A 27,992-nucleotide genomic window follows, 5' to 3' on the forward strand; every position below is an offset into this window, starting at 1 on the left:
TAGACATAAAACAAGGCAAGGTGAGGTTTATTGAAGAATTCACGACAGTTTCTTTGCTTTTGTATAGCCCTCGTGTTGACAGTCTCTTCTTAAAACACAGTGACGCAAGGACTATTTAGCAGTCAGGACTGAGCACCTGATGTAATTAAGACCATTCACTGACCACTGCAAAGTGCTTTACATTAGATATTGACAAAACAGTCTTACAACTCAGATTTAAAAGACAATTAAAGCCATTTTAAAATTTTGGCACAAAAAATAAACACGTAACAAAAAGAAAACTTTTTTTTTTTAATTTTTTTTTTAGCGTGTCAAGTTTTTATTACCAATATTTGGTATCTGTTCAAGCTTTTGTCTTTGTAGAAACCTAAAATATGCTGAACAGATGTAGTGAAAATGATTTATCACAGTTAACATACATCGCTGCCTTTTGGGAAAACAAGCACATCTTTGGTTCAATGGTCTATTTCTAAGATGCACAAAAACTGTAGTTAAACCAGGCAAATAGAGGCAGGGAAGCTGTGGAGAAGTAGCCTGGTAATACCACACCCAAATTCACTGTAGCTGTGGGCAATTGTCAAGCAGAGCCAGGCTGGTGTAGAACTGTGTCCTACGTATCCTTTAACAATGATTTGTTTGATATGTTTCACTTGCTGAATCATTGCTGAAAGAATCCCTGCTGAACAGTCGGTGACCGTTTCTGTATTAAGTTTGGTGCAAACTTTAACGTCACCTCAATTGCTAGAAAAACATTTCACCCTGACAGGGAACGCCAGGCTGGATTTATCAACCTATCAAAACTTGTGTGAATTAGCTGCTGCAGCTTTGCAAAAGTAGACAAGTGCTCTGGGTTTATGCAAGTGCCCAGGATTGCTAAACATAAACAGATTGCATTGTCTGCCAAATAATGAGTCCACTTGGACTGAAGTTTGAGCATAAAAAAACTTTACACTGAAATAGACATAAATGTGTCACCACAACTTGTCACCAAGGACAGAAAGACTGATAGATGTTGTTAGTAAAGTACTTTTTTTCATGGCAGACATCACCTTGGTTTTAATGTGAAGGTGTTTTCTGAGAGTGAAGTCAAGCTCAGAACTGCTTTACTTCTAATCGAAACCGGCGATGGTGAGTCAGACACGGAGGTGGGCTAAAACAAAACTGAGGAGGGAGTCAGGGACACTCTTTGAACTAATATAAACTGTCTGTGCATACAGTCAGCCATTCACTGTACAGTGTGTGTGTGTGTGTGTGTGCATACTGTATACAGTATATTACCCAGTGCCAGGAGAGACTCATCACCACTGAAAAGGACATTCAAGTACCTTTTAGTTCTTCTCCTTTTCTTTGCTGTCGCTCTACTCCCCTGAACACTTGTGTTTGACTGCAAACATAAAATCGAACACATGAAAAACAGCAGTGTATCTGCGGGTGTGTGTCGTCTTCAAGTTTCGAAATAATCAAAACTAGGGACTTATACTCAGACACTACAGAAAAAAAGGATGTTGCTAGCCATGTCAAACCAGAAGCTGACAAAGACAAAGGTGTCACAGACATTTTGAACAGAAGTACATTCAGATCACTCCTCCACCTCTGTGTCAGAGCTCAGCGTTAAAACGAGGCATCACCGCGGTCAGTCACACAGGAAACTGAGAAGGCAGACAACCTCACATCCTGTCTGAGCTTTGGAAAAAAAAAAACACTTCCTCCTTAAAAGCAGCGAGTGCTAAAGCTCTCTCGTGTGAAGGCAGCAGTGCAGAGCTGAGAGATGAACAACAAGATAGTATACATCTGCCGAAATTCAAAGCCTAATATGGAAGACCTGTGGCCAGACGTCTCTGTGGTGGAGAAAAAGAGAATATTATCACAATGTTCTTTGGAGGGAAATTACATTCAGAAAAATTTCAAGTGAATAAAAGGAAATAAAGCAATGTAGTCAGCCTGAGGCCATGTTTCCAGCACAACAAAAACAATGCTGTGAAGGATCATACACACTGGTAATGGCTATAAATTGACCCTGAGGTCTAAAGGATTATTTGGCAGCAGGCACCCTTATGTTCACTACTTTTGTGGTGCTACTGAGTGGTAGTAAAAACATCAAAGCAGTGCACAAAAAGATTTGCAGAGGCTGACATATTTCTCACTTGTGTCGATCTAGAAAATTCCCCCGTGATTACCAAAAAGATCTGAATAGCAAAGAATGATGTGCAACTTGATCTCACCTTCAAACTGGCAGTGAAACAGATGAGATAAACAGCAGCTCTGATGCACTCTGGGAAAAGTCTGTTTGCTAAAATAACTGAAACCATCCTCCCACAACTCTATCATCTGCTGACAAACATCACAGACGTTTCCCATGCAGCCTGCACGTCTCAAGTCCAGATATCACACATGTACAAAATGTTACCACTCTTGTGCAACAATGCAGCGTTCCACAAAGCAGTCGCCATTTGTTCACTTCAGTGTCTGCCTGTGTGTCTGCCCCAGAGCAGCCAGCCCCCCTGGTTACCATCAGGGCTTCTTGGCTGCAGTTTTGGCTTTCCCGTTGGGTCCTGTTTTGATCTGGGTCATCTCCACATCTGTCAGGGCGTCAGGGGGAAGGCACGAGCGCATGCGTTCAATGGTCTTCTGGTAAGCTGCCCTCTCCTGCTCCAGAGAGCGAATCATGTGCTTCATTTTGCTCTCCCGAGAAAGGAAGTTCTCCACGCTTGTCTCCAGCGTCTGGATCTTCTGCCGTGACGCCTGGAGGACACAGACGTGGCATCTCAGTAAGTACAGAGACTGACATTTGGACAGAAATTGAAAAAAAAAAAAAAAAAAAACCCTCAAAAGTCACAAATTCTGAGATCTCCACTGGAAGTCATCACAGTGTACACAACACAACACACAATCTCTAAATAACTGTGATCAAATATAATTATATTTAATAAAGAATCCAGCTTTTGTTAAATGCTGGAGCAGTTTTTCAACACCAACGAGTGCAGAAATGTGCCTTTGTCACATCAGGTGTGAGAGCAGCTCTTTAACCTTCACTAATATGACGACCACCAGGTGGGACTTTACCAGTCCTTCTTCACAGATTCACACATTAGTGAAATGATAGGAGTATCTAGAGAACACACGGCCTCCCAATCCCTTTGTCCTCCTAACATTTCCATTTTTAACTTATGTTTTAGTGCCATCTATGGGTACTCTGAGACACTACATGTGACTAATTACAATGGCATAGGGAGTGTCTTCCTGCTGTCCACACAGTGACACTCTATAACCAACATTTGCTTTTGAATCTCTAAAGTAGAGCGATGAGGAAGCCTGTTTTGTTGATTCAACATGTAGGTTTGATCTGTCTCTTCCTCACCTGAAGTTTTTCCAGCAGTTCCATGTTCTGTTTCTTCAGCTGCACGTTTGTCTTTTCTAGTTTGTCGAGGCGGTCCGAGTCATCTGGCAGAGGTCCAGCATCTAACATCTCATCCTGCAGGACGCGGTACTCCACTTCGTACGCATGCAGCTGCTTTGAAATCTCCATTTCCATGACCTGGTGATCAACAGGTTACACAGTGAGACAGATGCCATCAAATGACAAGTCACTAAAGTGTTGTGTTGTAAAAACAGAAAGGTCCAGCAAAATAAGTCTGGATAAGTTGTTGATATTTTAAGTTTTTCTTACAGTCTTAAAAAACAATGAAAAGACCAGAAAGAACTGATCCCGCTGACTACTTCAAAGCCTGATGTGCTGTACAAAAACACCTCACTGACCTACAAGGCTGCACTGCACGACATGTTCATTCAATACAAAGAACACGCGCACAATTCTGAGTCAGACTGATACTTTGACCTGGTGGTGGAAATACTCTAGAGTAGAGCACCAAATTTCCAGCTTGAAATATTCCCCAACAAATGCACTATTTACTCAGGTTTAAATAATGTTGGCTGTCATTACAGAGAAAACACACGAGTTTCCCATGTTTTCCACATGGGACACAATACAAAAATGTACACTACTGATGATTATATGATTTATTGTTAATTTTCTGAATAGTATTTCTAATAAGATTAGTTGTTAATAGAGCCACAAGCTTATCAGAAATGAAAACAAATATTTAACTTTTTTTTTTTAAATAACAAGACATAAGAATGTATTGTTTGACTGTGAATAAACAGACGGCAGCTTTTTTTCAAATGTGATAAGTCTGACAATAACAGCTCCACTTTACTTTCACCAAGCAGTTTTAAAGCTGAACTAAACTTCAAGAATAATATTGTTTAGTCTTACACAATGGTAAGTAAGGATATTAGACCTTTATCAGTGTCACACCTCCATACACATATTGTCCCTCATCACAATAATCAAAAAGATTCAGCTCTCAATGACATTCAAGCCTGGGATCATTGTAAGTGACCTTTCATGCACGAATCAACTTTACACATATCATCATGTTTAATAACCTGGAAACCTGGGACTGTATTTCCCTTTCTGTACCTTGGCCATGGTCTGCTCCATCTGTGTCTGAGTGAGGGCAGGGAGTGTCGTTTTCAGGTAGTCCACAATGCTCTCGAAGCTGTCACACTCTACGATCTCCCCCACATGGCTGCTCAGCAGACACAGGGCCACTTTAAAGATCACCTCAGTCCCCTGGACGAACACAAAATCTGAAAGAATAAATCGGCACGGCATTAATAAACAAATGCTTTACGCACTTTAAGGCTTTAACTATCACAACTTCTATACCAACTTTTACACCCCACTACAAAATTGTGAACTTAAGCAGTTTAGTGTTGTGAGCAAACACAGAGACTTGTTCAAAAAATATACCAAAGATGCGGGACACGAAGCTGAGGGGGAACTGCGAGGCGAAGAGAGTGAGGAACCACGGCGCTGCGTAGAGGCTCGGGCAGATCTCGTGCTCTTCGAAGTGATTGTACAAATCGCGGTGGTAGTCGTGTAACAGCCTGGAGAGCTGGTACATCTGAATCTGGGATGAGAAAACAGACAACACACACACACACACTCAGGTCAAAACATGCTGTGTCGAAACAAACTGGTTAATCGGGATCTGTGCAAGGACGCAGTACCACCGGGAAGTCCAAGAATCACTAACTGGGAAATTAACTTTTGTCCAAGGACAGAGCTCCTTAAGTATTTTAGAGACTTGCTCAGACACGTATCACGACCAGGCATTTGATGAGCTGTGCTAACTTGTTAACAATACTTCACAGTGAAAGAAGCACAGCAGACAGAAAAGAGAAGCAGAAGTTAGCTCAAGCTAAAATTAGACTCTTATCACTCTTACAATTTCCTGACAGTTACAAAGAAGACAAGCAATAATTTTACCTCCTCACTCCCACTGAACAACTGCACAAGGGAACTGGCACAAGTTCCTCTTGTCTTTGCGAACTTTGGATTGCTCTCGTAAGAACAGAACTGCAGTGAAGAGATGAGTGCAGAGGCAGCTGCTAAGCTCAATGGTTACTTGATGTGGTTTAAACATTACCACGCCTGCTGATGCTTCAGCTCCGGTGAGGTCAGCTGATGTTTAACTGGAGCTAACAGTGCAGGTGTGGTTTAACTGAGGTGGAGACACTAAACTACTGCTTGCTGCTGCTGACTAATAAAACTCACATGAGGTTCCTCATAGCAGGCAGATAAGAGCTAAAAGCAAATGTGTAAGTTTAGCATGCTTGTACTATTTGCATGCATTACTGTCTAAAACTAAGCCTTTGTTTTTCATGTGGTGCCAAATGTACAAGTAAACACCAGTAAATTCTAAATATAAAGCTATAATTTGTCTCCAATCTGACCTTTTTTAAATTCAGTATTGGTGCAACAACTAGTCATGTCTGATGAGTCCTTAGTTATCTTGCAAAATAATTTAATTTAATAAATAGATAAAAACTTACTTCACAGAAATAAGAGCCCTCACATATGATATACCCTCTCTTGTACTGACCTGCAGAGAGACCATGTCCGGCCTGTACTGCCGTCTGATGCCGCGGTTGTACATGAGGAACTTTAACATGTCAAACGCCTGCTCTTCGCTCATGTGGAGCAGCAGCACTCCAGCCACAAAGCTGATACCCTGGCAGTAGCCAACCTGTGAGGCACACACACACACACACACACACACACACACACACACACACACACACACACACACACACACACACACACACACACACACACACACACACACACACACACACACACACACACACACACACACAGAGAGAGAGAGAGAAAAAAAAAAAGGGAGCACACTCAAGGTGTTACCAATTTCATGATGATCATCACAGATGTGCACTGTGGAGAAAGCAAAGAGGATTATAGTAGCTACCTCTGTATCCAGCAGAGAGTAGGCTTTCAGGAGGTTGTAGAGGGAAAGCTGCCCGGCGCCGAGCTGGGCTGAAAAGTACTGGTGTGTGGGGAAGGTCCGGCCTACGTATGATAAATTATTTGTATTTTATTTATCTGTGAGCATTTACCTTTCAAAAAGAAGCATTATGGAGAAGTTTGTAAATGTTGGTATTTTTAAGTTTGCCCCTTAATTAACAAAAATACAAAGAACAATCAAACTACAGCTCTGACAACAAATACTGATAATAATGTTATCTTCTATTTACAGAGCAGCTGAGGCTGTCCTAAAATCTTTAAAGTTTTAGTCCTATTATAGTCCTTAATAAATTGCACACGTCTGGATACAAAACAGTGAAATTCTTTGACGTTTCTTTGTTCTCCATGAATGTGTGAGCCTCTTTTATGTAAAGTGCCCACCTAAATCCACCAGAATGGCGTGCTGCTGTGCGGTGAGCTGCTTGAGCAGGTCGTGGTAGGGGGTGTCGGGGGCGTGCTGACGCTGGGGCAGTCGGTGATGCAGCCGGTGCTGATGGGAAAGGAGCAACCACACCTCCCCACGCCGGCTCTTTGGAACTCCTGCAGACAAAGAGCAAGACTGGATGTGCTCATCGGGACAGAAACAAGTCATGTTAACATGTGTCATGTTTCACATTTATTCATAACACCCTGTTTGTGTTACCTGCTGTTTACAACAGTTTATTTTCCTTAATTGCACTTCATTTTGTTTCTTATTCTTTGCCTTGAATGTCCCACGCTCACACACAAAGACACAAAGACACACACACACACACACACACACACACACACACACACACACACACACACACACACACACACACACACACACACACACACACACACACACACACACACACACACACACACACACACACACACACACACCTCTCACCTTGGCACAGTGCGCGGTACATATCCTCCTTGTCTTGTGGGACTGTCGTTCTGCCCGGAGCTGTCAGTTTTCTCTCCCACATTGCCAGCACATCTTTGGAACACTGGCTCACTTCCTGGTAGTTGAGCTTCATCTTGCGGATGTGCAGCTCATCTCGGCTCGCTGCAACACAATCACCGGCAAAAAAACAGATGTAAAAACATATTTAACATCATTTTGCTCATTAAGATTCTAACCCTAACCCAACAAGAGAGGCCTTTGAGTACTTTTTTGCTTTTGTAAAAAAGAATGTAGCTGAAAAAAAGTCAGATTTGACAGCTGGAGCAGCTATGGACCCTCACACCTTTAACCTTTACTCACTGGTTACCATGGAAAGCCTACCATGTAAACACAAGCCACAATACCCACATTGACCTCAAATATCCAGCCTTATTATGCTGGAGAGATGGAGGAGCTACACCAACATAGTGGCATGAGACAAAAGAAACACAAACACCATAAAGTACGATCATCCCGGAAAATGCAAACAAAAGAAGCAGAATTGAATGAGAATAATAACTAGCCACCAAAATCATGCAAAACATCTGCCTTGATCCCAAGCGCTCCTTTTATGTTGCTTACCTTTTATTGAAAATAGTTATTCACAGTTAAGTCCTCAAACCAGCATTAATGTCATAGTAACAAACAAAGGGAAAGAAATGTGTTGGTGTTTAGAATACAAAGGCTACACATAAGCAGGTACATCTAAGGCTAAAATAAAAACTCCTCTTTTTCACTAATGGTAATACAGTGAACCCTCGCTATAACGCGGTTCACCTTTCACGGTCTCGCTGCTTCACGGATTTGCATCGTGCATTGTGTTCTGCATTCTGATTGGCTAAACAGTCTCTCCGCTTCTTCTCTACCTGTTTGTCAATAACGTTGCGGTTTAATATGTACACGTACGTAAAACAGCTTGCCAAATTAAAAATAATCGATGGTGGCATGTCGGTTTATAAGAATCTTTTTGCCCAGAAGAAAAAAGAGCGACAACAACTATCGATAACTATGTTCTTCTCTCGAAAAACCACACCTGCACCGCGGGCTTTAGAAGAAAGACCCGCTGCAGAGCGGAGTCAGGATGCAGCGGCTCAGTCAGAAGAGCAGTGAAATACACGAGTCACTATTTGTCCTACTGTACTTTGTATTTGTTTTCATAATCATTTTTCATTTTCTCCCGTTCTAATCCAATGACTCGGGTCGCAGTGGGGCGGTGCCGATCTCAGCAATTTGAAGCCTTCAGTTCGTATTGATGATTCAAATTATTATTTTACAGTACAGTAGTTATTTGTAAAAAAAAAACATTTATACAGTACTTTTATTTGTTAAACAAATGCTTGGGCTTGTAAAAAGGTTTTGTTCTTTGGTTTCAATGTATTATGGAGTATTTCATTGTATAATAATTGTAAAAAAAATAAAGGTTACTACTTCACGGATTTCACCTATCACGGTTTCTATTTGGAACGTAACCCCCGCGATAAACGAGGGTTCACTGTACATTAAAGTGACATCCTGGGTTCTTTTGTCCATGATATGAGCCAGTAATACATATAAATATTATGGTTTTACGCTTTTGTCATTTACAAGGTGGAGTTACATTAAAAAAAAAAAAGCCACAGAAATCTTTGCTATGACCTATCATATGTTTTGTGAAATAGATATCGTGTTATTGTTGTGAAATAATAGTGCTATAAGTGTTGCTTTCCCATAAAATGCAATTAGTTCAACCCAATTAATTTGTATTTATAAAGCACCAAATCACAACACAAGTTATTTAAGGGCACTTTACATAGTAAAGTCCTTACAACAGAACTTTACCACATTATACAAAGGAACCCAACAATTCCCACACGAGCAACAACTGTACACATGCACTTCAAGCTACTAGTTGCACGTATGTTTGTGTATCTGCAATTGTTGCCACACCATAACTCTAAATTGAACTGTGCTGGAGAATCCTAAACCAATATGGCAACACTCGACTCCTCAAAATAAACAAAAATGACAGCTTAAGGAGTCTCTAACTCCAATCCCTCCATCTCTGTCCACGCTAAAGCTTCAGTTCAGAATGAAATGACTTCAAGTGTTAGAGGATGTGTTAAGGACCAAGTATGAAACTTTAGTAATAAATATCTTCACAAGCACATAATTCTTAACACTAATACTCAGTGTTAGCAAATGTCAACAACAGCCTTGTGGCAATTTATAAATATTACCAGTGACTGCAAAGGAAAAAATACATCAAAGAACACTTAATGATCTTTCAGCCTTAAGACTAAGGACATCATGTTTTTCATAAATGTCATTCATGTCACCCACAAAGTATTTGTTTGAGGCTGAGTGTCATACTTTATGTGCACAGAAGTGAGTTTTACTCACCCTCTAGTCTCTGGTTCTCCTTTTCCATGCGCAGCAGGAGGATCTGCTGGTGGATGGCAGTCCTCCAGAGAGCCCGGTAGTCGGCTGCCGTCCTTTTAGGCCTTTCCTCGGGCGGGTGGTCACCTGCCGGGGCCAGCAGACGCCTCAAAGGGTCCAGACTTGAGTCCAAGGCATGAGGAGAGAGAGGCAACAGCTCCCGGACATCAGAGGAGTCTAAAGTGTAAAATAAATTCTTTTGAGTCACATTTATGAAACAAAGAATCCAACAAATAAAGCCGTTTTCGGCAATGGTCCACAGAGCATTATCACCCAATTCTACAGCTCTGCAGAGCCTCACAGCCTCTTGTAGCTTCATGTTTGCTTTGATTTTATGCTACATTTACCGAGTAGTTAAATGTGAGTAGTCTCACTGTTGTCATCAAAACAACACAGCAGGCAGCTCTAAAAACTCGAGTGAACCCATTGTACCTCTAACTGACCAGCACCAAACAACAGACAGATAAAGTTGGCAAGAAAGTGAAATATATCCGTTTAAGAGAATGGATTATTTCTCTGCGGGGTTGGGAACAAAACCAGAGTTTAGAACAGGGTAAACAATGGATGTTAATTTATCAGATATATGTCTGTTAATTATTGTCACTGCTGCAGATATGTACTTATTTGCAAACCCAAAAGCTGCGTTGCCTGTCATTTTCCAGAAGACCGTTCCCCCTGCTTTGCACTCATGTCCTATTCACTTGTGGATTATTCAGAGCTTATTCATTGTGCATCGTGTCGTGTCGTGTTGTGCCTCGCCTGAACTCTTAGACGGATTGTGTTACCAGACCTAGGTCCTGCATGGATGCAGATGCCTTGTTCAGGGGTGACGCGACACTCAGGAAGATCTTCTGTCTCCAGGAGACCCGGCGTGGGGTCGGAGGGAGTACTCCACTCAAAGAGTCGCTGCTGCAAGCGGACAGGGTCCTCTTCCTATCTTCCTCATTGCTACAAGAGAAGACAGCAGCGTCAAAGACACCTGATAAAAGAGCCGGGTGTTAAGTTACACCAACACTCTATTAGCACCCTTTTATAAATGCAGGCACACACATCCTTCATCGCGCGTGCACACAACCGAAGTAACCTCATACAAGCTTCTCATCAACAAACCTGCTGGGTCGATGAGAAACAATCAAGATAAACTGTTAACATACAAAAAAACATGTGACAGCCATTGACTGATCTCTCAGTGTCCATGTTAATAAAGCAGCAGTTCATATTCAGTATGTTAGATGACAACAAACATCAGCCACAGTTGAGGCGCATGCACGCTTGATGGTCTGCTGGAAAAGAAGCTGGTTCAGTTAGTGAAGAAGATGAGCTGGTTTTTAGATGCACTGATAAACTTATTTAAACTTAGACTTATTCTCCGCCTCGTGTTACTTGTGTTTCACATTTATGGAGTCATGAAGTCCAAAGTAAAATTCACACCTGCCAATCAAGCAAATGTGGGTAAAAAAGTTTTAATTTAAAACTGTGCATATACACATCAGAAAAAGAGGTTTCATTAAGGACTCCTTTAAAATTCAGATTACATATTTTTTCTCCATTAAAGGAATAAGCTTTTTCCAGTATCTGTCTCTGGGGATCGCTTCATACTTCCAGTAGTTTATGAGCTTGGTCAGCACACAAGAGCCTGTCTGATCATGTGGGCAAAGAAAAACAGGAAGTGACCTTGGATTGAGACAACTGTCACTGACACAACGATTTTGCTCTTGCACACTGTTCTGCACATTTAGCACTGCCTCTTCAACAGATAAAAAAAATAAAAAAAAAAAAAAAAATCCTTGACATATTACTTTTTGTTTTCTTTCCAGCACAGGCACAGCGCAGTGGAGATACGACAGGCAAAGTGAGAATACCTTTCATTACGGTTTCCTGCTCGTCGAGTCATAAAGAAAGTCTCAGCAGAAAGTAAACCTGGCTTTGAGCATGTTGGCATGTTAAGATTTAAATACCCAGCAGGTTAAGGATTGTCAACTCGCTGTCTTTTAAACCACAGGGTAACTTGTGCTGAGAAACTTGTCTTGCTCCTTATACTGCACTATCAATGCAAGCGCAAAGAGGATTGGACTGCTGTCAGAGTAAAAAAAAAACATCCTGTGGAAACGATCCTTTACAATAGTCTGCTCCACTGCATCTCATTCATAATGGAAATGTTAACCTTTACTTTCGTCCATGCAGACACCTAGACCCTGTCAAAACAGACAGCGGAATCACGAGGCTCTCAGGCACACTGTGGCATGTACTGAATCTACTATAATTGCTAATTATCTTGTGCAGCTGAACCTTTGAGCATAAATATATCAATGAAATAAATTAGCATGAAGCTTTGAGTAGAAGTTCTAAGGCATCCTAAATTGCACTGGTGAAGAAGGATGATGTCACGAGAGTGAAATATGGTCATAAAAGGCTATAAATCAGGGTTAGATATAGTTTGCCATACAAAAAAAAGCTTAAAATGCACATGCAAATACAACAAGAGACAGGTGTGTCAGCATCCCCTTCTCCTTCTGAGAGAAACAGGAAGAGGGTCCAACGACAAAGATGATGAGGAGAAATAGAAATAGCTGGAGAGTATTTTTATTGATGACAGGTAAAAAAAAGTAGAAAAGTAGAGGACACTATAGCTGGGTGTTAAACGTTTTCGACAGCCAACACGTATACGGCTACTGCCATCCCAGCAAAGAACAGTTTGTCCCTCCCACCCATCTCATTGTCAAGTCTGGTGTGTTGGAGTCTAAGCAAAGGGTTTCTTGTCTGGGAACCCCCTCTCACCTCTTGAAGCTCCCACTGTCTGCCAGGGAGCTGAGGGAGCCCAGTGAGCCCTGGTAAAAGCTTTTCAGGAAAGTGGGAGCAGAGAAAGAGGAGGGGAGGCTGAAGGAGGATTCACTCTCCGAAACACTGCGCGTTCTTGTAACAGCCTCGGGTCTGGGCGGGCCAAACATGAAATGCCCACAAATAAAAACAAAAAGTTACACAAAAGAAAAGGGCTTATGTTCCAAGCATAGAAAAACACTGTGGAAACTCATGAGGGATAAAAACAGTGACAGGAAATGTATGATGCTATTGTTCAGGGATAGTGGCAGGAGGTGAGGTGATTGTGGCCTGATCAAAGTGCTGCAAATAGATTACATTGTCTGTGCACACATCAAAAGGTCAACTCAATATTTAGTTTGTGTTAAAGCGATTAATAGAAAAGCACCGGGTTCTAATTTTCTAAGCAAAGTTAGCATTAGCCAAATCTCCGAACACAAATACATTTTGAATTGCAATAATGTGCCAAAAATAAACTCCTGCAATCTTTAATGCACTGATCATTCCTTTCTCCTAAGTGTGAAACTAGAAACGCAGTGATTAACTGGTTACCTGCTCAGCAGCAGCTCGGGGTTTACAGAATGTTGTCTGCGAAGCGGAGCCTGTTTGCTCTGACTGACCAACTGTCCCTCGAACGAGATGCGTTTCTTCACCGGTGGATGGCTGAAGGTGTGGGCGCGCCGACGAAACTGCAGTCCACCTTCCGGGTCGTCGTCAGGGAAGGCAGGAGGGGAACCTGGAGGGGAGTGGCCTGGAGATTCTTCATCCTGCTAAGAGAGGACAGAAAGTAAACGGAGAAAGATGTCTTTATATATGAAAATCCCTTTAACAGTAATGCACATTTATTAGGTTTTATTCCTAAATTTATTTTAAGCATGGTTTGATTTCCGGATCTATCTGCAAATGTTACAGAGTGAGAGGATGCAACAATGAAAGAATGGCAAATAATAACAAGCCAAACACAATCCAAATTCTTGTCAAATATTTTGCATAACTATGAGGGCTAATAAAGTTAGTAAAAGCAGGCAAAATGTAATTAGGCTAAATGTCTTTGGGAGTCAAAGCACACACAGCTAGAAACTCTATTCCAGTGGCGCAGGCTGAAGTCGGAAAAAACACTCAGTGACTCAAGTTACACATCTGCACTCACCTATTGAATCAAACCCCACTGCAAGGCTTCACTCCAGGTTTAACTTTCCACTCAACACTCCTGCACTCAGTGCAACCTCATGCCAGTCTGTACTACTCCCACATCTATTGTATTCTAATGGACAGTGTCCTGTGACTCACAGCATCACACACTATTGGTGGGAAAGATGTCAGTGGTGCAACGGGAAAACCCTCCCCATCTCCTCCCATCATACTTCTACAGTCCTCCCTCTTTAAGATCTGCCACGACGCGGTAATGTAGTGATATTTGTGTTGCTTCGTTCAATGTATGTAGAGACCTTTTTTATAAAAATAAAATTAAAAAAGGAGGCCTGATGTAGCCACTGTCCCTATCTTGAAAGTTTTTGTTGCGCACATGTAAGTCAGGCTCGATATCACTGTCAACTAATTGTCTCATTGTGAGTTGTAACATTTAGAGTAAAGGGTCTGAGATCAGACACTCCTGTAGTCCTCTTCCTCTTGTAGGGCTTAAAAGTTGAATCCAGGACAGACATGGCTCTGCATGCGCATAACTGGACATCCTGACTGGGATTTCCTGCTTACCAGCACATTGCATCCTGACAGAATTCCCACTAGACTAGTTACTCACTTAATCACAATGCAAATAACTTTTCTGACCCTTAGAAACAAAACAAAGCTGGTTGAGGCTTTATTTTTTTTGACAACAGAAGGACATCTTGATACAAATGTTGCTTGTGAGAACATTTTTACTTGCACTTCATAAGTTAAGATTGTCTGTCACTGGGCCAATGACTGGTTGCTTTGATTTTTGGAACATATGCAACTGTCAGTATTGGTGGATTTGGAGAAAGTGAGAGATATAGCAGCTTAATAAAATCCCCCAACACTTGAGGGCTGAGGTGAATAACATCCAGCTCACACTGCTAGTAAATATGATGTGACAGGATTGATGCAATAGGAAAAGTAGGTCATACGAGAGCTACAAACCTCGACTAGTTCATATGTATGTGTGTTCAATACTCTGAGCGACACGTTTAAAGGGAAACGCCACTGATTTTACACATCAAAGTCCATTACCAGGTCTTGGGAAGTAGCACTGCATTAACATGGAAAACATTGTGGCTCTAGAGGCAACTGAGCAAAATCATATAAATTAGCTGAAGTGATGAGGTAGTGCTGGTTGGGGCTGAAAGTGGAAAAAAAAGAGGTTATCAGAGCACTGTGGCCTGCACCTAATCTTTGCTTGAGGTTAACGGCTCAAGACTGAATTAGCCACTATTAGCATAACACATCTGAATCTCTGACCAAACTCTGAGCAGAAACGTTGCAATGTGGTTAATATAGGCACCAGGTTTTGACAAAACAAAGTGTAAAAGTGGGCTGTAGCCTGCACCTAATCTTTGCTTGAGGCTAATGGCTCAAGACTGTACGAGCCACTATTAGCCTAACACGTTTAAATCCAAAGTCTTTGCAGAAAAGTTGCATTTTGGGTACTGTAGGAGGCAGGTTTTCACCACAAAAAAAAAGTGGGCAGTAAATGAAAAAGACGGTTTCCGGTTTAACTGCATCGCCTTTGACCCTTTATTTTTTTTATAGTCCGTCATGAGTCAGAAGACCTTACAGGAGTGAAATGCTCAACTGGTGGAGTACTCAGAGGGACTGCATAACATGCTCACTCCACATTCTGCACAGCAGTAACAACAACTCCAAATGGTTCACTGACAACGCTGCTCTTCTGCCTTCTGACCAACACTGCATCATCATAAAACTATGTGGGAATAATGCAGCGCAAAATCATGTCTCTGCGTGAGAGAGTTACGGTGGGACGCATCCAACTATCGACACTGATGAAAGTGAAAGCATGCTCATCACACTCTTCGTCTCCAGGGGACAGAGTTGCAATATTACATGCTTCTAAAAGCCACAGGGTATAAAGTGAGAATTCCCAGAGTCCCCGGACTGAAGCTCAGGGAATTGTCATGTTCTTCCTCAAGGACACTTACTCTTTCAAAACTGCTCATGCTTCCCATGCTTCCCAGGCGGCCTCGCATTCGGCTGGCACCCTGTTGACAGAGGGGATTGCATAATATGAGACAAGTTGTGAAAATACAAATGGGTAAATTAATTTAAAAAAATTAAAATATAAAAATTAAAAAAAAATTCTGGTCTTCACAAACAGAAAGTAGATCAGAAAATCCTAAATGTGAAGAAATGAAAAGGACAAATGTTTCCTGACTGGATAACATTTACAGTACTGTTGCTCAGCCAGGTTTCTCAGACAATAACAGATGGCAGCAGAGTTCTCAGATTGCCTGGATCCTTCTACTAAGGAATTATTCTGCTGTCTCACTGGCAGATATGGGTCAATCCAAATCCCCTGGATGACAGTGACATAGAAACAGCAACTGATACAAAGACTGAGCAGGGAGACAAATAAAGGTCCACAGTCCAGTGGCTGTAATCTGTCTGGGGTGTAGAAATAAGAGACGAAGGCAGGGATGAAATTGAATAAAGAGAGAAAAAGTAACGATAATATGAGAGCAGGAAATTCAATAAAGATAATTCAGAGGCAGATAATATATATATATATATTTTTTTTTTAAATGTTCAGACCCACCCTTGCAAAGATGTTCTCCAGAGAGCTGGTGAGGGATGTGCGTGCTTTATTTTTGAGGATATCAAGTTTGAAGCGACTGCTGGTGGCTGCGCTGTCTCCTGCTGCGGAGCTGTTCGCTGCATTCTGCCAGACACCAACAACAACAGACATAAGACAAAAATAATCACTGAAATCATTGATAAATGAGAGTGTAACAACTTCGAGCTGGAACACATTCACTACACAAACTCAGTGTACCCATACAGTAGCAGCCCACGTGGTTGAGACCTCAGGGAACAGCCTCAAGCTGCTGCTCGCCTACACTAAAGAGTTGCTGGAGTTGTGCCATTTGAGGGATGATATCAAGCATACAATCTCTCAGACTAAATCCTTCTATAGGAAGAATCCACAACTCTTTCATACTTTAAGTGTCATGTCTTCCCCTCAGCAACTGAATTTAGGATCGAGAGCATTATACATCGTTATGGGAAGTGATTTATTTTTAAGACCACAGCTAAAGAACAACTGTTTTAGCATCAATAGCAGCCATGAGAAGGAATTGAAATGCTAAAACATCCATTAAACTTTACGATCACTCCCAGTAAATAATCAACTGATACTGTAAATACAGTCTAACTTGTTGGTAGGAATTCAAGCACTCAGACTGTCTTGCTTTGGGGTGAAATTGCATCATTGTAGACTGTATGTGTCTTTTCTGTAGCCTTGCCTATCTAAAACTGTCACTATATCAACACAAAAACCAAAAGAAAACTTTAGGATAACACGTCTTTGTAGAAAAAGAGATCCACAGTCCATGAGAAAAATTGAATTCAGTGCTGTTCTGCACAAAATCTACTTATCTTCTAGAAACTTTTGAGGCCTGGATTGACTTTTCTTCAAATGCAAAGGTTGATAAAGCCCTTCATTACACCACTTGGATTTTCAGTGAAAATGTTGCTACCTCAGTGCTATAGTAAAGTTAAATTAAAATCTCAGAACTCAATCTACAGCTGTGAAGTGAATCTGTGAGAAGTTCAATTCTCTTCTTTTGATAGAGGAATACAATTTTTGCAGTAAACTGTTTTGGATCATGATTTTTCTCAGTCTGCAGGGTAAAGCTCTTACCTGAGGGACCTCTCCAATGTGGAGGTGGGATTTTTGTTTGGTTTCACAGAGCTGTCTCAGTTGGAGAATCATCAGCTCATTTTCTTCTTGGTCTGACCCGGGCTTCAGTCTCTGCAGATATGGATACACAAACCAGTGCTTTAAAGAAGATGCAGCATCTGTAAAAATGAGCCGTTTCTCTTGATAAATCACCAAAAAACTGTTAATGTGTCACTTATGTTGCCAGCAAAAAGTGGGCTTTAATTAAGACAAGCTAAACCTTACCTGAACTCGCTCAAAAACCTCAACCTGCTCATTATCAGTCAGCTGGGAGAGATATTTTTGGATGGCTAGCTTTGCTCTAGGTGGGTAGAGACCTGGAAACAGGAGTGGAAATAACAATCGTCTTTGATCTTGCTTTAACTGTGAGAAACAGATCATGCATCAATATATTCATGAGCCAAGCCAAAAGAGAGAAGGACTGGATGTGTGACTACCTTCAAGCCTCTCGCAGAGCTTGTGCAGGTCATGCATGGGGCAGGCTTCACAGAGCTGGATCTGGGTCTTGTTGCTTTGTAAGGCTGCTGCGGTACTGAAGGCCTGCTTCAGGGTCATCATCACCTCATCCACCTGAGACGCACAGTCCGTCACACACACACACACACACACACACACACACACACACACACACACACACACACACACACACACACACACACACACACACACACACACACACACACACACACACACACACACACACAAGCTCTTCAACATTTGCATCAAGGTTCAGAGTAAAAGCTGAAGATATTTTCATTCAACTCATTCGTGTGACTCACCAGGGATTCACTGGCACACTGGAAAACGTAGCACACGTACTGATTGGGACCCGACACTGACGGGTCCCGACAGATGAATCCAAAATGGTCGGTCTGCTTGATACCCTGTGTCAAAGACAAGACAAACAGCAAACTAGAATAAGTTCATAGGAGGATGAGAATAATTTTGGTTCTTTGTGCTCAGTCCACAATTACAAATGATAAAACTGCAACTAATTACAGCACTTCACTGTAACTGACACCATAATGGCTCTTGACTTTCTCCATTTATATTTTCGATTCAATTAATAAATGATCAGCACTACCAGACAGTGCATTAGCTTCATTTGGGATGTCTATTTAAAGAAACTGGATTACACTGACCATTAAAAAAAAAGCAGCATACTTCTACATCAATGATGAAGATGTCATTTTCCAAGTTTAGTATTAAACATAAGAAGCCTGCTGTACTGTAAAGATGGCCAATGATGCAGTAGTCTAGTAGAAAACTAATGCATGAAGTTACTCTAAGTTTATTTTCCAGCTGGGATCTACAGCAGAGACACAAGAGATAGAGAGGCTTTTAGTGTAAATACAGCAAGTAAAAATAAACCAACCTGACAGCAGGATGAGATATCTTTGAAGTTCTTCTCCAGCACCACAGTTTTACTGTCTGGACTTATGAGGTTTACTTCAAAACGCCCAACCTATGAAACACAGCAAAATAAAGTCACAGAGATTCATGGAAGTGCACATACGGTACATAAAAAGTACTCACAAAATACATTACTATCGTTACATTAACTGTGAGTGTCTCAGTGTCAAGGACTATGGCTATTCTGAGTCCCGTGTGTTCATAAACACGATTGTGCCCACTCAAAATCAAGGTCAACAAGTCAGACTGCACCAACGATTTTTCCCATAATTGACTGCTGTGTAGAGTATCATATTGAGCGTTGTGCTCTACTTTTTAAAATTAGCTTCATGAGGAAATGGGCCCGGTGTGCGAGGAATGGCAGCTGGCCCACGCTGCAGTCCGCATAGTTTTCATGAAGTCGTACTTTTTCACGAGAGCAGTAGCTGCAGTCACAAGTTCTACACGGGAGTTACGGCCCTTTTTTTAACTGGAACGGTTACGCGGCGCCGAGCTGGTCCGTACATTATAGCTGTCAGCCTTGTGCACATAAAAATGATTTGCAGCAGCGTGACGTTCAGCAGAGAAACTAAATGCAGAGTGGGTTTCAATGACAAACATCGCTGAGGCAAGCAAGCAAGCAAGCATTTGGTTTTTGGTGTGACAGATGGAATTAAGTTCTTCGAGACAATTGATGATCTGAACTCCGATCCATCTCACTGACAAAGAGAGTGTATACAGAGTGGAGCAAATCCAAAGAGTTACACATCCTTTAAGTTAACTGCAAATGAAAAATTTAATTATAAATGATCCTTTGGCCCTGAACAGGCTCTTCAGTACAAACTTAACCACAGCTTTTAATAGGAGAACATGGCTGTTTAGACACGAACTGAGCTTCTACAGTCAGCTGAACAATGAGATGATAATCTTCTGACCTTGTCATGAAAATCTACTGCACTGTTCTGTATTAAACGTCCTCTACCTGGAAGAGCATAGTGCGGTTCTTGTCCGCATCGGTAGGCTGAACATGGTTGGGCGCGCTGGCGTGTCTGCGGCGTGTGGGAACCATGATGACACCTTCTCCCGGCTTTCTCTGCAGACTCCCCGCCATGCTGCTGCAGCGTGTGCGAAACTCCTGGGGCTCCTCGAACCCTGAGTCCTCCAGGATGCACTCAGGGAATGCTCCTCGTAGGCTGCTCTGACTGGCGCTGTTGGACAGACCTTTACCTGCACCAGGCACAGAGAAGATACACTCGTCTTATTATTTAAATAACACAACTTTAACTTCAAGTTTTTACAAGTTGGGTATTCTAAGCCATAACTCTTTCTGGTGTACAGGGCCACAACCCGCGACCAATCAAGACACGTTTAATGATGTTATCAAGTTTGACTGTGTATAAAGTGTTTGTAAATTTTTCTGTTGGACTCATCAGTGTTCATAACTGAACTCCCTGCCTTCATTAGACACTTTAGTGAAAAAAGTGGATGATGACAACTGTTGTTTATTGTTTTGTTTTTTTAACCATCTACTAATTTAAGTGCAAATTATACTGTATACACATATTATATATGTTCCCATTGACATTTTCTTTGGTTTTTTTGTTCCTTTAAGTCTCTTTGTGAGGTCAAAGTCAGGTCACAGGGAGGGAGACACTACTGTTTTTGTTGTTGTTGTTATGGCTTCGTCTTGGTTGCTCATCTCAGTGGATAATTGTATGTTCTAAAAAAAAAAGTCAGCTGGAAACACAAATTACTCTGCCAGAGACTATTTTCAACCACCTCACGGAACAAACAATTGCTCAATCAGCTCACTCCATAAGGTTAAAACATGCCAGCAAAAGTTGTGATTTTAATTACGTTGTACAAATGATGAGCCTTCTTCTGTCTACCTGTGTATAAAGTGAAAGACTTTTGAGTGGTACATCTGCTGCTATTAAAACTGTGTTATATGTGCTGTGCAAGAACTAAAAGCTTTACAGGGGTAGCAACAGAAACTGGGGTTTAAGAGCAGCAAACTGCACTTCATAATAAATAAGAGTAAGGCTATTTTTTGTTGCCATTGTTGTGCACATTTGTATCATCATAAACTTTACCTAATAATTGTTTTGCATCAGGCTTTTACCTCTACCTGTGGTCATGTCCTCCAGTCCGGGACCTTCAAGGTCTTCCACACTCTCATTCAGAACAGAGGGGAGTGGATCTCCATCTTCCCCTATGAGGAACTCCACAGTAGCGCTCTCCGTGGACCCTTTCTGTCCATTGAGCAGGCGCAGGCGCTTACGCTCAATCTCATGCTGACGAAACTTGTCAATGCAATCATCAATGAGGGTGGACGGAGCCTTCTTGTGGACAACTGTCACCTGGAAATGTGACACGACAGCATTTAAAAAACTAAAACACACCACATCTGAGCCATATATGCACTGATTTCTACCTTGCCACAGTAAAGCACTTCAAACTTCTGCGAGTTGTAGAAGGCCTCGTCCGCATCCTGTTTGGGCTTGGCATCTCCTTTTAGGGCTGATTTGGACACTTGGCGAATACTACTGATTACCTCAGGGACCTGTGAGGAGGAAGAGTGGAGTAAAGGGATATGATGAAGAGGAAGGAAAACCATAACAAAAGATTACAGTAAGTCAAGTAAAACTTGAACTCCTCCTGCAACTGAACAACATATCGATACCACAACTGAAATAAACACAGTAAAATCAATATATTAAACCCTGATACCTACAACAACACACTTTGTAAATTGTTTGCATAATGTTGTCTAATATACTTTATACAACTGTGTATTCAATATTAAATATATATATATATATATATATATATTAATTTTCATGTTAAAATCAATCTCAAAATTGCAATGATAACCCAAAAGGTTTGAAAGTAAAGGAAGTTAAAAGTCTAAATAAAATGATCTCTGTAGCTTGCAGTGCATGTTTCCTCACATAGAAAATAGTGGCATCATATTAATATGCATAAATGCATAGATGTAAAATGAAAGATGCTAGAATGGAATCAGAGGTGGGCAGGGAGTCAGGGAACACCGGCGCTCTACAGCACTGATGACATAACATCAGAGACTTGAAGGTCACTGAGTCTGTTTCTGCTTCACTGCGTTCGACACTCCAAAACGTGCAGGAACAACAAGTGGAAGCAAATAATGTGCTTCGGTAAGGTCCATCCCGGGGAAAACATAAATAAAAACGACAGTCAAGATTTCAAACATATAGGAAAGCTTTCCAAGCAGATTCATAGGCAATATGTTGTAATGTGAAGCCAGACCATTCTTCACTGTTCAGACACTTTTACAACTGAGACTGAAAGAAAAGTTGTGAGTCAGAGAGCACCGAATCATTGCTGCACTAAAATCTTGGCAGATGCAACTGACTGACAGCCTTTGAGCTCAAGCTCTCTAAAAAGCTAGAATGCCTCGAACCATTGCCACAGCCAAGGTCAGTCAAATCCTCTGTTTGATACAACAATGAGGGCTAAAACAAACACACACCTATCGTGTCAGATGAGAGCTGACTGCTGACTGACTGCTGATGAACGTAGACAAGGGAGGGAAGTTATGTAACAAAATACATCAGTCTTACTTCTGAATTTTGACCATAACAACAGCAAAGAAGGTGGGACGGCAGCCAGAAAGGAAAAGAAGTGGTTGGTAATAAAATAAAACAAAGCATGAAGTCTGTCCTTGATTTAAACACACAGAGATCAAACATGTGCTATATTGCTGCTGTGGCTACATGAGCTATTTTAAAGTGTCATTTTCCAAGTGCCAGCCTTCCCAAGGGTTGGCTGGTGACAGAGGGCTGCATTGAGATGAGGAAGAGCACAGGTGGTGGGGGTGGCGGGTGGTTGGTCACGCAAGCTTCCTAAGAAATGTCTTCACTAACAAAACTCAGCCTTGTGTAATTGATTTTCTAGCTGTTTGCTGATGTATTTGTCAGGAATCTTTTACAACTTTTGAATAACCTCTTGAGATAACGACAAACAACAAATGACTACACATGCAGTAACTATAGACACAGAGACAGGGTGGTGCATGTGGGTTACAAAAACAAACAGCACTTGACCTCGAACTGGCTAACTATATGGGAAAAGGCAGTTGTTCATTGGCAGAGACAGTGTTGACACTACGAGACCAAGGTAATTCAGAGGCCTTGCTGGCTGAGAATCACCGCCCCTTCGTCACAGAGGAAAAAATTACATAGCCATCTTAACATTTAAAGGAACTTCTTTAATATACATGAGTAAGATGATGCCACAGCGCCATTTGATCTGATTAATTATTTGTACTCAACCCGATTCAGAGCCAGTACAGGTGCTCATTACTTGGAAGGAGACAGGCACAGACAGGCAGAGAGCTGTAGGGTGTTACAGGAAGCCCAATTTGTTTTTCATTGAAAATCTATTCAAACACTAACACTTATCCACTAATAATGTTCCTCGAGCTGGTTTTAACTTTCACCCATCACTTCCTCGCTTTATTAAATGATATCAGTGACACCGGCCTGTCTACATATACACCAGCAGCCGAGCACAGCTTTAGAGCTTAGGGAGAAAGCAAACACAAGTATTGTCCTCTCTGAGCTGGTCGAGTCCTGAGCACACTCAGCCCATGGCTGGCACAATGTCCGACCGCTACGCGGCAGGCCCTAATAATATTAGATCAGACAGTAGCTGGCACATACTTCTGTTGCTCTTTTTGATACCATTAAGCCAAACCACCAGAAAGCGGGAGGTCATGTCACAACTGGAAATCACCAATGTGTCAGGATGGAAGTAACTTTTCCTTTGTATTTGGACACTAATTTTGCCTCAAATAATGAGGTTGCATACATGATGACCAGTACATTTTAGCGATGAGACAGGAACGTTCTTAATCCTCTGACTGCACCGCCAAACCAACTGGCTGTGCAACTAAAAAAGCCGCAAATAAAAAAAATTGTTAAATGTGTAATTAAAAAAAGAAAAAGAAAAGCAAATACAGTATTTTCAAGCATATAAATCGACAAATGTTTATTTGTACTGGAGGAAGGACTGTAACTGAATCTATCATAACAAACGGATAAGAATCTGTGTTCTTTAGTTTCTCGTTTTGCAAGAAATGTGATCATGTTAATAGACAGTGATTGGGCCTCTTCACCTCCCCTAGCAAACAAATGCAAGCACAAGTATGACAAAGGACAAGCTTTTCAACACAACTCGATGGCACAAAAAGTAAAAAGTCACCCTTATTTGATGTGTTTTATGATACTTGATGTTTGATGATGAGAGCCAGACAATCATTTTTCATCCTAACTCGCCATTTTAATACCTAAAACTTACTGCACAGATGAGAATTTGAGGAAAAACCCATCACCCAGTGCCCTGACTTGGCTCATTAGAGTGTTTCAGCATCACTGAACTAAACAGCACCCAGAAGACGGCAGAGGGTCACCCAGAGAAAGATTCCACAGTGGTCCTATTCCAAGTCACAGCAGAGGTGAAATAATGAAGGGGCCCGTGTTTTACACTATGCAGGCTCTGACAGTGTACTGCTGGACTAATAATGGCACAAAAGGTGTTGATAATCAGAGTTAAATTTGTACCTGCTGTTACCAGTCTCACTGACAATGTAAATGAGAATCATACAGTCTGAGCCTGGTAAAAATCTAGTTGTTTAGATGTTTAACTCATGTCTAAACGCATTCGATATCATTTTAGCGAAATATTTTTTTTGTGGCCTGTTATCCTTAAAGGAGCAATGTAGCTTATACAATTTTTTGTTTAAAACATTCAAAAATTAAATATTAACAGACTGTGAAGAAGTAGCAGTGTTGAAGTTATGTCAAAAATGTCTATCAATTGAAGTTTGCATGCTAACCAGGTAGCGCCGACCCGTCCCTTCCTGTAATACTACTTTGTACCAGAAGGTCTGATCGTGAGTCATTGTAGCGTTCAACTTCAGCACTGCATTCAAATGTGATCATTCTTGGCTAATTCGTCGCAAACATAGAAACATTACAAGCAGTAAGGTATCTTCTCACCTAGCAAAACAAAATATTTTCCGAGGTACACTAACAATGTAATACTGGCTACAAAATGTAATTAACTGTCCTTGAGCTATCTAAGCTTCGCTGCTCTTCAAAACATCACAAGTGTCTTCTCATTTTGACCTTTCACATAATTTTCATAGATTCCAGGGCCTCTGCCTTCATGCATTCTTCAGGCCTTTTTTTTAATAGACCCCTGTCACGTCCAAAAATAGATTTGAAAACATTCCTGTCACCTAAAAATAAAGCAGTATTTTATCATAGGAAATCCACAACGGTACAACAGGAATGCCTGTATTACATGCAGGATATACCTATCAAATAAATAATTATCAATTCCTGCAATGTGGATGTTGTACATGACAACAGCGCACTGCTAGGGTAACCCAGGCATTCCGCCATGGTCCACCCTGCACATGTTGCTAACTTGCTGTCTGCCAAACCAGTTCTGGTTGTGTAATAATGGTGAATGAGGTATGTTCAAGATGCCTTTCTAACTGCTGCAAGCGCATGGACTTCAGGGGAGAGGCCCGAGACTTCGAAAGTGCGCCTGCCTCAAATGTGTTGCCTCTTTGATTCTCGGCAGCAAAAAACAAGTGTGCTCACACGTTGCATATACCACAGGAAACACTATACAACACAGGCACACTTGAGATCAATGCAAAATGTGAGCAGATCTGTTTGTGAACATTATTTGTGAAGGTTTCCCGGGTCAGCGTGGAAACAGGAATAACAGAGACCAGTCTAAGACTTAAGATTGTGTTACAGGCAGTGAAGTGCTGTGTTGGCATGACTCCAAACCACATTTGTGATTCTTATCTGAACAGAAAAAACATATGAGGCAGTTATTCTAATTCTTTTCTGCAAATTCACATGCAAGTGAACACTGATGCATCAGTGCCATTGGGGTGAACTCTTGTGCGTCGCCTCAACCCCACAGTATGATCTAAACTGCCTTTCAGTGAAGACCAGAGGACAGTACTGTACACTGATATTCAAACACTGACTCCCACGTTTCAGATTTTTGACTGTTTAACACATTTCAGTTTATTACCCAAGAGTGGCGTGCTGCTCAGCGAATAAATGTGCTGACTCGATATTGTGCCGAGTCCCTTGTTGTCACACCACAGGCACCAGAGTGAAGTCTGATCTATGGTGGTGAACGTCATAAGAAACTCGCCAAATAGACAAACACCAAAACATCTTCACCAATTTGACACAACTCGGCTGCAAAGTGAGAAAACACAAGCAAATTCCGAGACACGCTACAAATACTACCAAACACTGAAGGCAGCTTTCTGTATTTGTTTTGCTTTGTCAAACTGGTGAACTTGCATGTGTGTTTTCTTAAGTTGCAGTGCACTGAGCTTCAGGGCCATTGTACTGATCCCCCTGAAGAGAAAAGCACAGAGATGGATTAAGTTTGCCCAAAAAAAAAAAAAAATCCAATGTGCTCTGTTTATCATCCCCACCAACAGTTGGCCTAAATACTTAATGCCGCAACAAACATGTTTGGGCCTTTCACTAAGCTAACACGGTGCTTGTTTGAGATTAAATGACCCAGTTGTCACCTCAAGGGAATTTCCAATTGAGGCTTTGCTGGGCATTCCTTTGTTTTGTGCTTCCATTTAAAGTGAAGGTGTGCCTCTGTGCAAATCCTGATCATAATAGATCAAGCAGTCAAGGACCCTTAGGACAATTACATTTGAATTGTTTAGGAGTATTACGCACTGATCACAGTGCAAGACTGATATTGTTTGAACTGGACTTCAGAGCACAGGAAACTCTCTTCCTGCCTGTGACAATAGAAAATATATTTATTATCCGAGTGCTTACACCACTGATCCCCTGATTATCTTTTGACCTGGATTTTCTATTCTTACAACGCTATTAGGGGTCACTTTTTCTTTTTCCTTGTGTAACTGATATGTTATGTCTCAGCAGGCCTACCTGATTGGGGTCGCCGGCCTTAAAGACGTGACAGGACATCTCGGATTCGGGGTTGTCGGGCTGGCCCCGCAGGAGATAGGCAAAATAGGTGAGGTCGTTGCTGTTGTGAATGAAGCGAGAGATGAGCTGCGCTTTGTGCTCGAAGATGAAGACGGAGGAGTTGCTGCTGTTGGTGGGGACACATCGGATGAAGGGGGGGCAGAGGACCAGCTGAACTTCTCTCGGCTGCATCACTGGGCCGCAGTCGCCCCTTTCACTCCTCCTGCGGATCTCAGCCACCAGCCACGGCAGCATGGGCAGGGTGGTCCGCCTGTCCAGCGAGGACCAGCCGATGTAACTGAGGGCGAACCTCCTGTCTGACTTCTCCTTCTCATCCTGACTCTCCATGTTGACCAGGGACACTTCGGTCTCGTTGACAGCAGCAGGAATTAAGTAACTAATTTAATAATAAAAAAAATATTGCCGATACACCATTCCCTGCAACCAAGACCAGGCGTGGCTGTTGTTAGTTTGCAAATATTTCCTCGTCTACATCCATGCTTAAAAGTTCATACAACAAAGCAACATTTCCAACAAAGCAACATGCCCAACGTGTGCTCACCCTGTCGATCAGCTGCAACTCTCCATGGTATCCAAATCCAAATCTCCAACAAATGTCGCCGATTGGAAGTTTTCCTTCAAAGATTTCCAAGTAAATTTACTCCATGTATTTGTAGCTTAATTCCCTGCTCTGCTCTGTTTTTGAACACTCCTGTAATATGGTACTGTCCCGACCAAGGTTGCTTGTTAAAACGTGGCTTTGGATGGCTCCTGTGTAAACAGAAGTCGCCCAGAGAAATCTGATTTCTATGACGCGCAGTACGTTGCTCCTGAGCGCACACTGGGCGGCGCGTCCCAGCCCTGAAATCCTGCAACACATAAGATTGTCTGACGCTGTCGTATTCGTCTTTCCCGGTGAACTATCAAATACATACATTGATGCTTGTTTATCGTCTTTAAGTGCAGTCTCTCGTCTGGGATCCCTTTCTTCCACAACGTCTTGTAGGAGGCGGAGCGGCTTGTGCGCGCTGACGAACCGCCCAGACATCCCATGTGCTGGAGGAGTGGGTAGGGTAGAGCCGCTGTGTGAAACGTGACAGGACGGGGCTCCGCCTTTCTCCACAGTACACAAGCTGTTAA

The 27,992-nt window shown here is 41.8% G+C and overlaps 1 protein-coding gene across 7 annotated transcripts; it reads right to left on the reverse strand.

Annotated features, from left to right (window-relative positions):
• On the reverse strand, window positions 1–27,886 carry tbc1d4 (TBC1 domain family, member 4). Of its 7 annotated transcripts, XR_011311253.1 has the most exons (25): window positions 27,415–27,886; window positions 26,814–27,290; window positions 21,251–21,379; window positions 20,939–21,176; window positions 19,799–20,043; window positions 18,800–18,889; window positions 18,204–18,308; window positions 17,862–17,994; window positions 17,650–17,741; window positions 17,386–17,496; window positions 16,282–16,404; window positions 15,668–15,727; window positions 13,086–13,303; window positions 12,495–12,647; window positions 10,507–10,664; window positions 9,681–9,893; window positions 7,263–7,424; window positions 6,770–6,928; window positions 6,333–6,433; window positions 5,949–6,092; window positions 4,814–4,973; window positions 4,481–4,650; window positions 3,359–3,535; window positions 2,223–2,742; window positions 1–1,838 (listed from the first exon to the last, which is right to left on the reverse strand). XR_011311253.1 is itself a non-coding variant. In XM_069706976.1 (24 exons), exons 2-24 carry the CDS (start codon window positions 27,198–27,200, stop codon window positions 2,512–2,514), a joined length of 3,753 nt encoding a protein of 1,250 aa, XP_069563077.1. In that variant the 5' UTR covers window positions 27,201–27,290; window positions 27,415–27,886; the 3' UTR covers window positions 1–2,511. The 7 variants fall into 7 exon arrangements, 6 of the variants coding, with proteins under 6 accessions (XP_069563077.1, XP_069563076.1, XP_069563075.1 ...); XM_069706976.1 differs by having other exon boundaries at window positions 1–2,742; window positions 20,945–21,176; XM_069706975.1 differs by having other exon boundaries at window positions 1–2,742; window positions 13,086–13,300.
• Between the last annotated feature and the right edge of the window lie 106 nt (window positions 27,887–27,992).

This window comes from Brachyistius frenatus, unplaced genomic scaffold (assembly GCF_029030835.1).
Source record: "Brachyistius frenatus isolate BFR_SWC_R1_liver_20210118 unplaced genomic scaffold, ASM2903083v1 Contig_66, whole genome shotgun sequence".
Classification (NCBI taxonomy): Eukaryota; Metazoa; Chordata; class Actinopteri; family Embiotocidae; genus Brachyistius; species Brachyistius frenatus.

Coding starts and splice junctions, on each gene's coding strand:
- tbc1d4 (XM_069706974.1), bottom strand. CDS start 27,200: ATGGAGAGTCAGGATGAGAAGGAGAAGTCAGACAGGAGGTTCGCCCTC. Junction 21,177..21,250: donor AAGTGCTTTACTGTGGCAAG/GTAGAAATCAGT, acceptor TCACATTTCCAG/GTGACAGTTGTCCACAAGAA. Junction 6,093..6,332: donor ACTCTCTGCTGGATACAGAG/GTAGCTACTATA, acceptor TGTGCCTCACAG/GTTGGCTACTGCCAGGGTAT.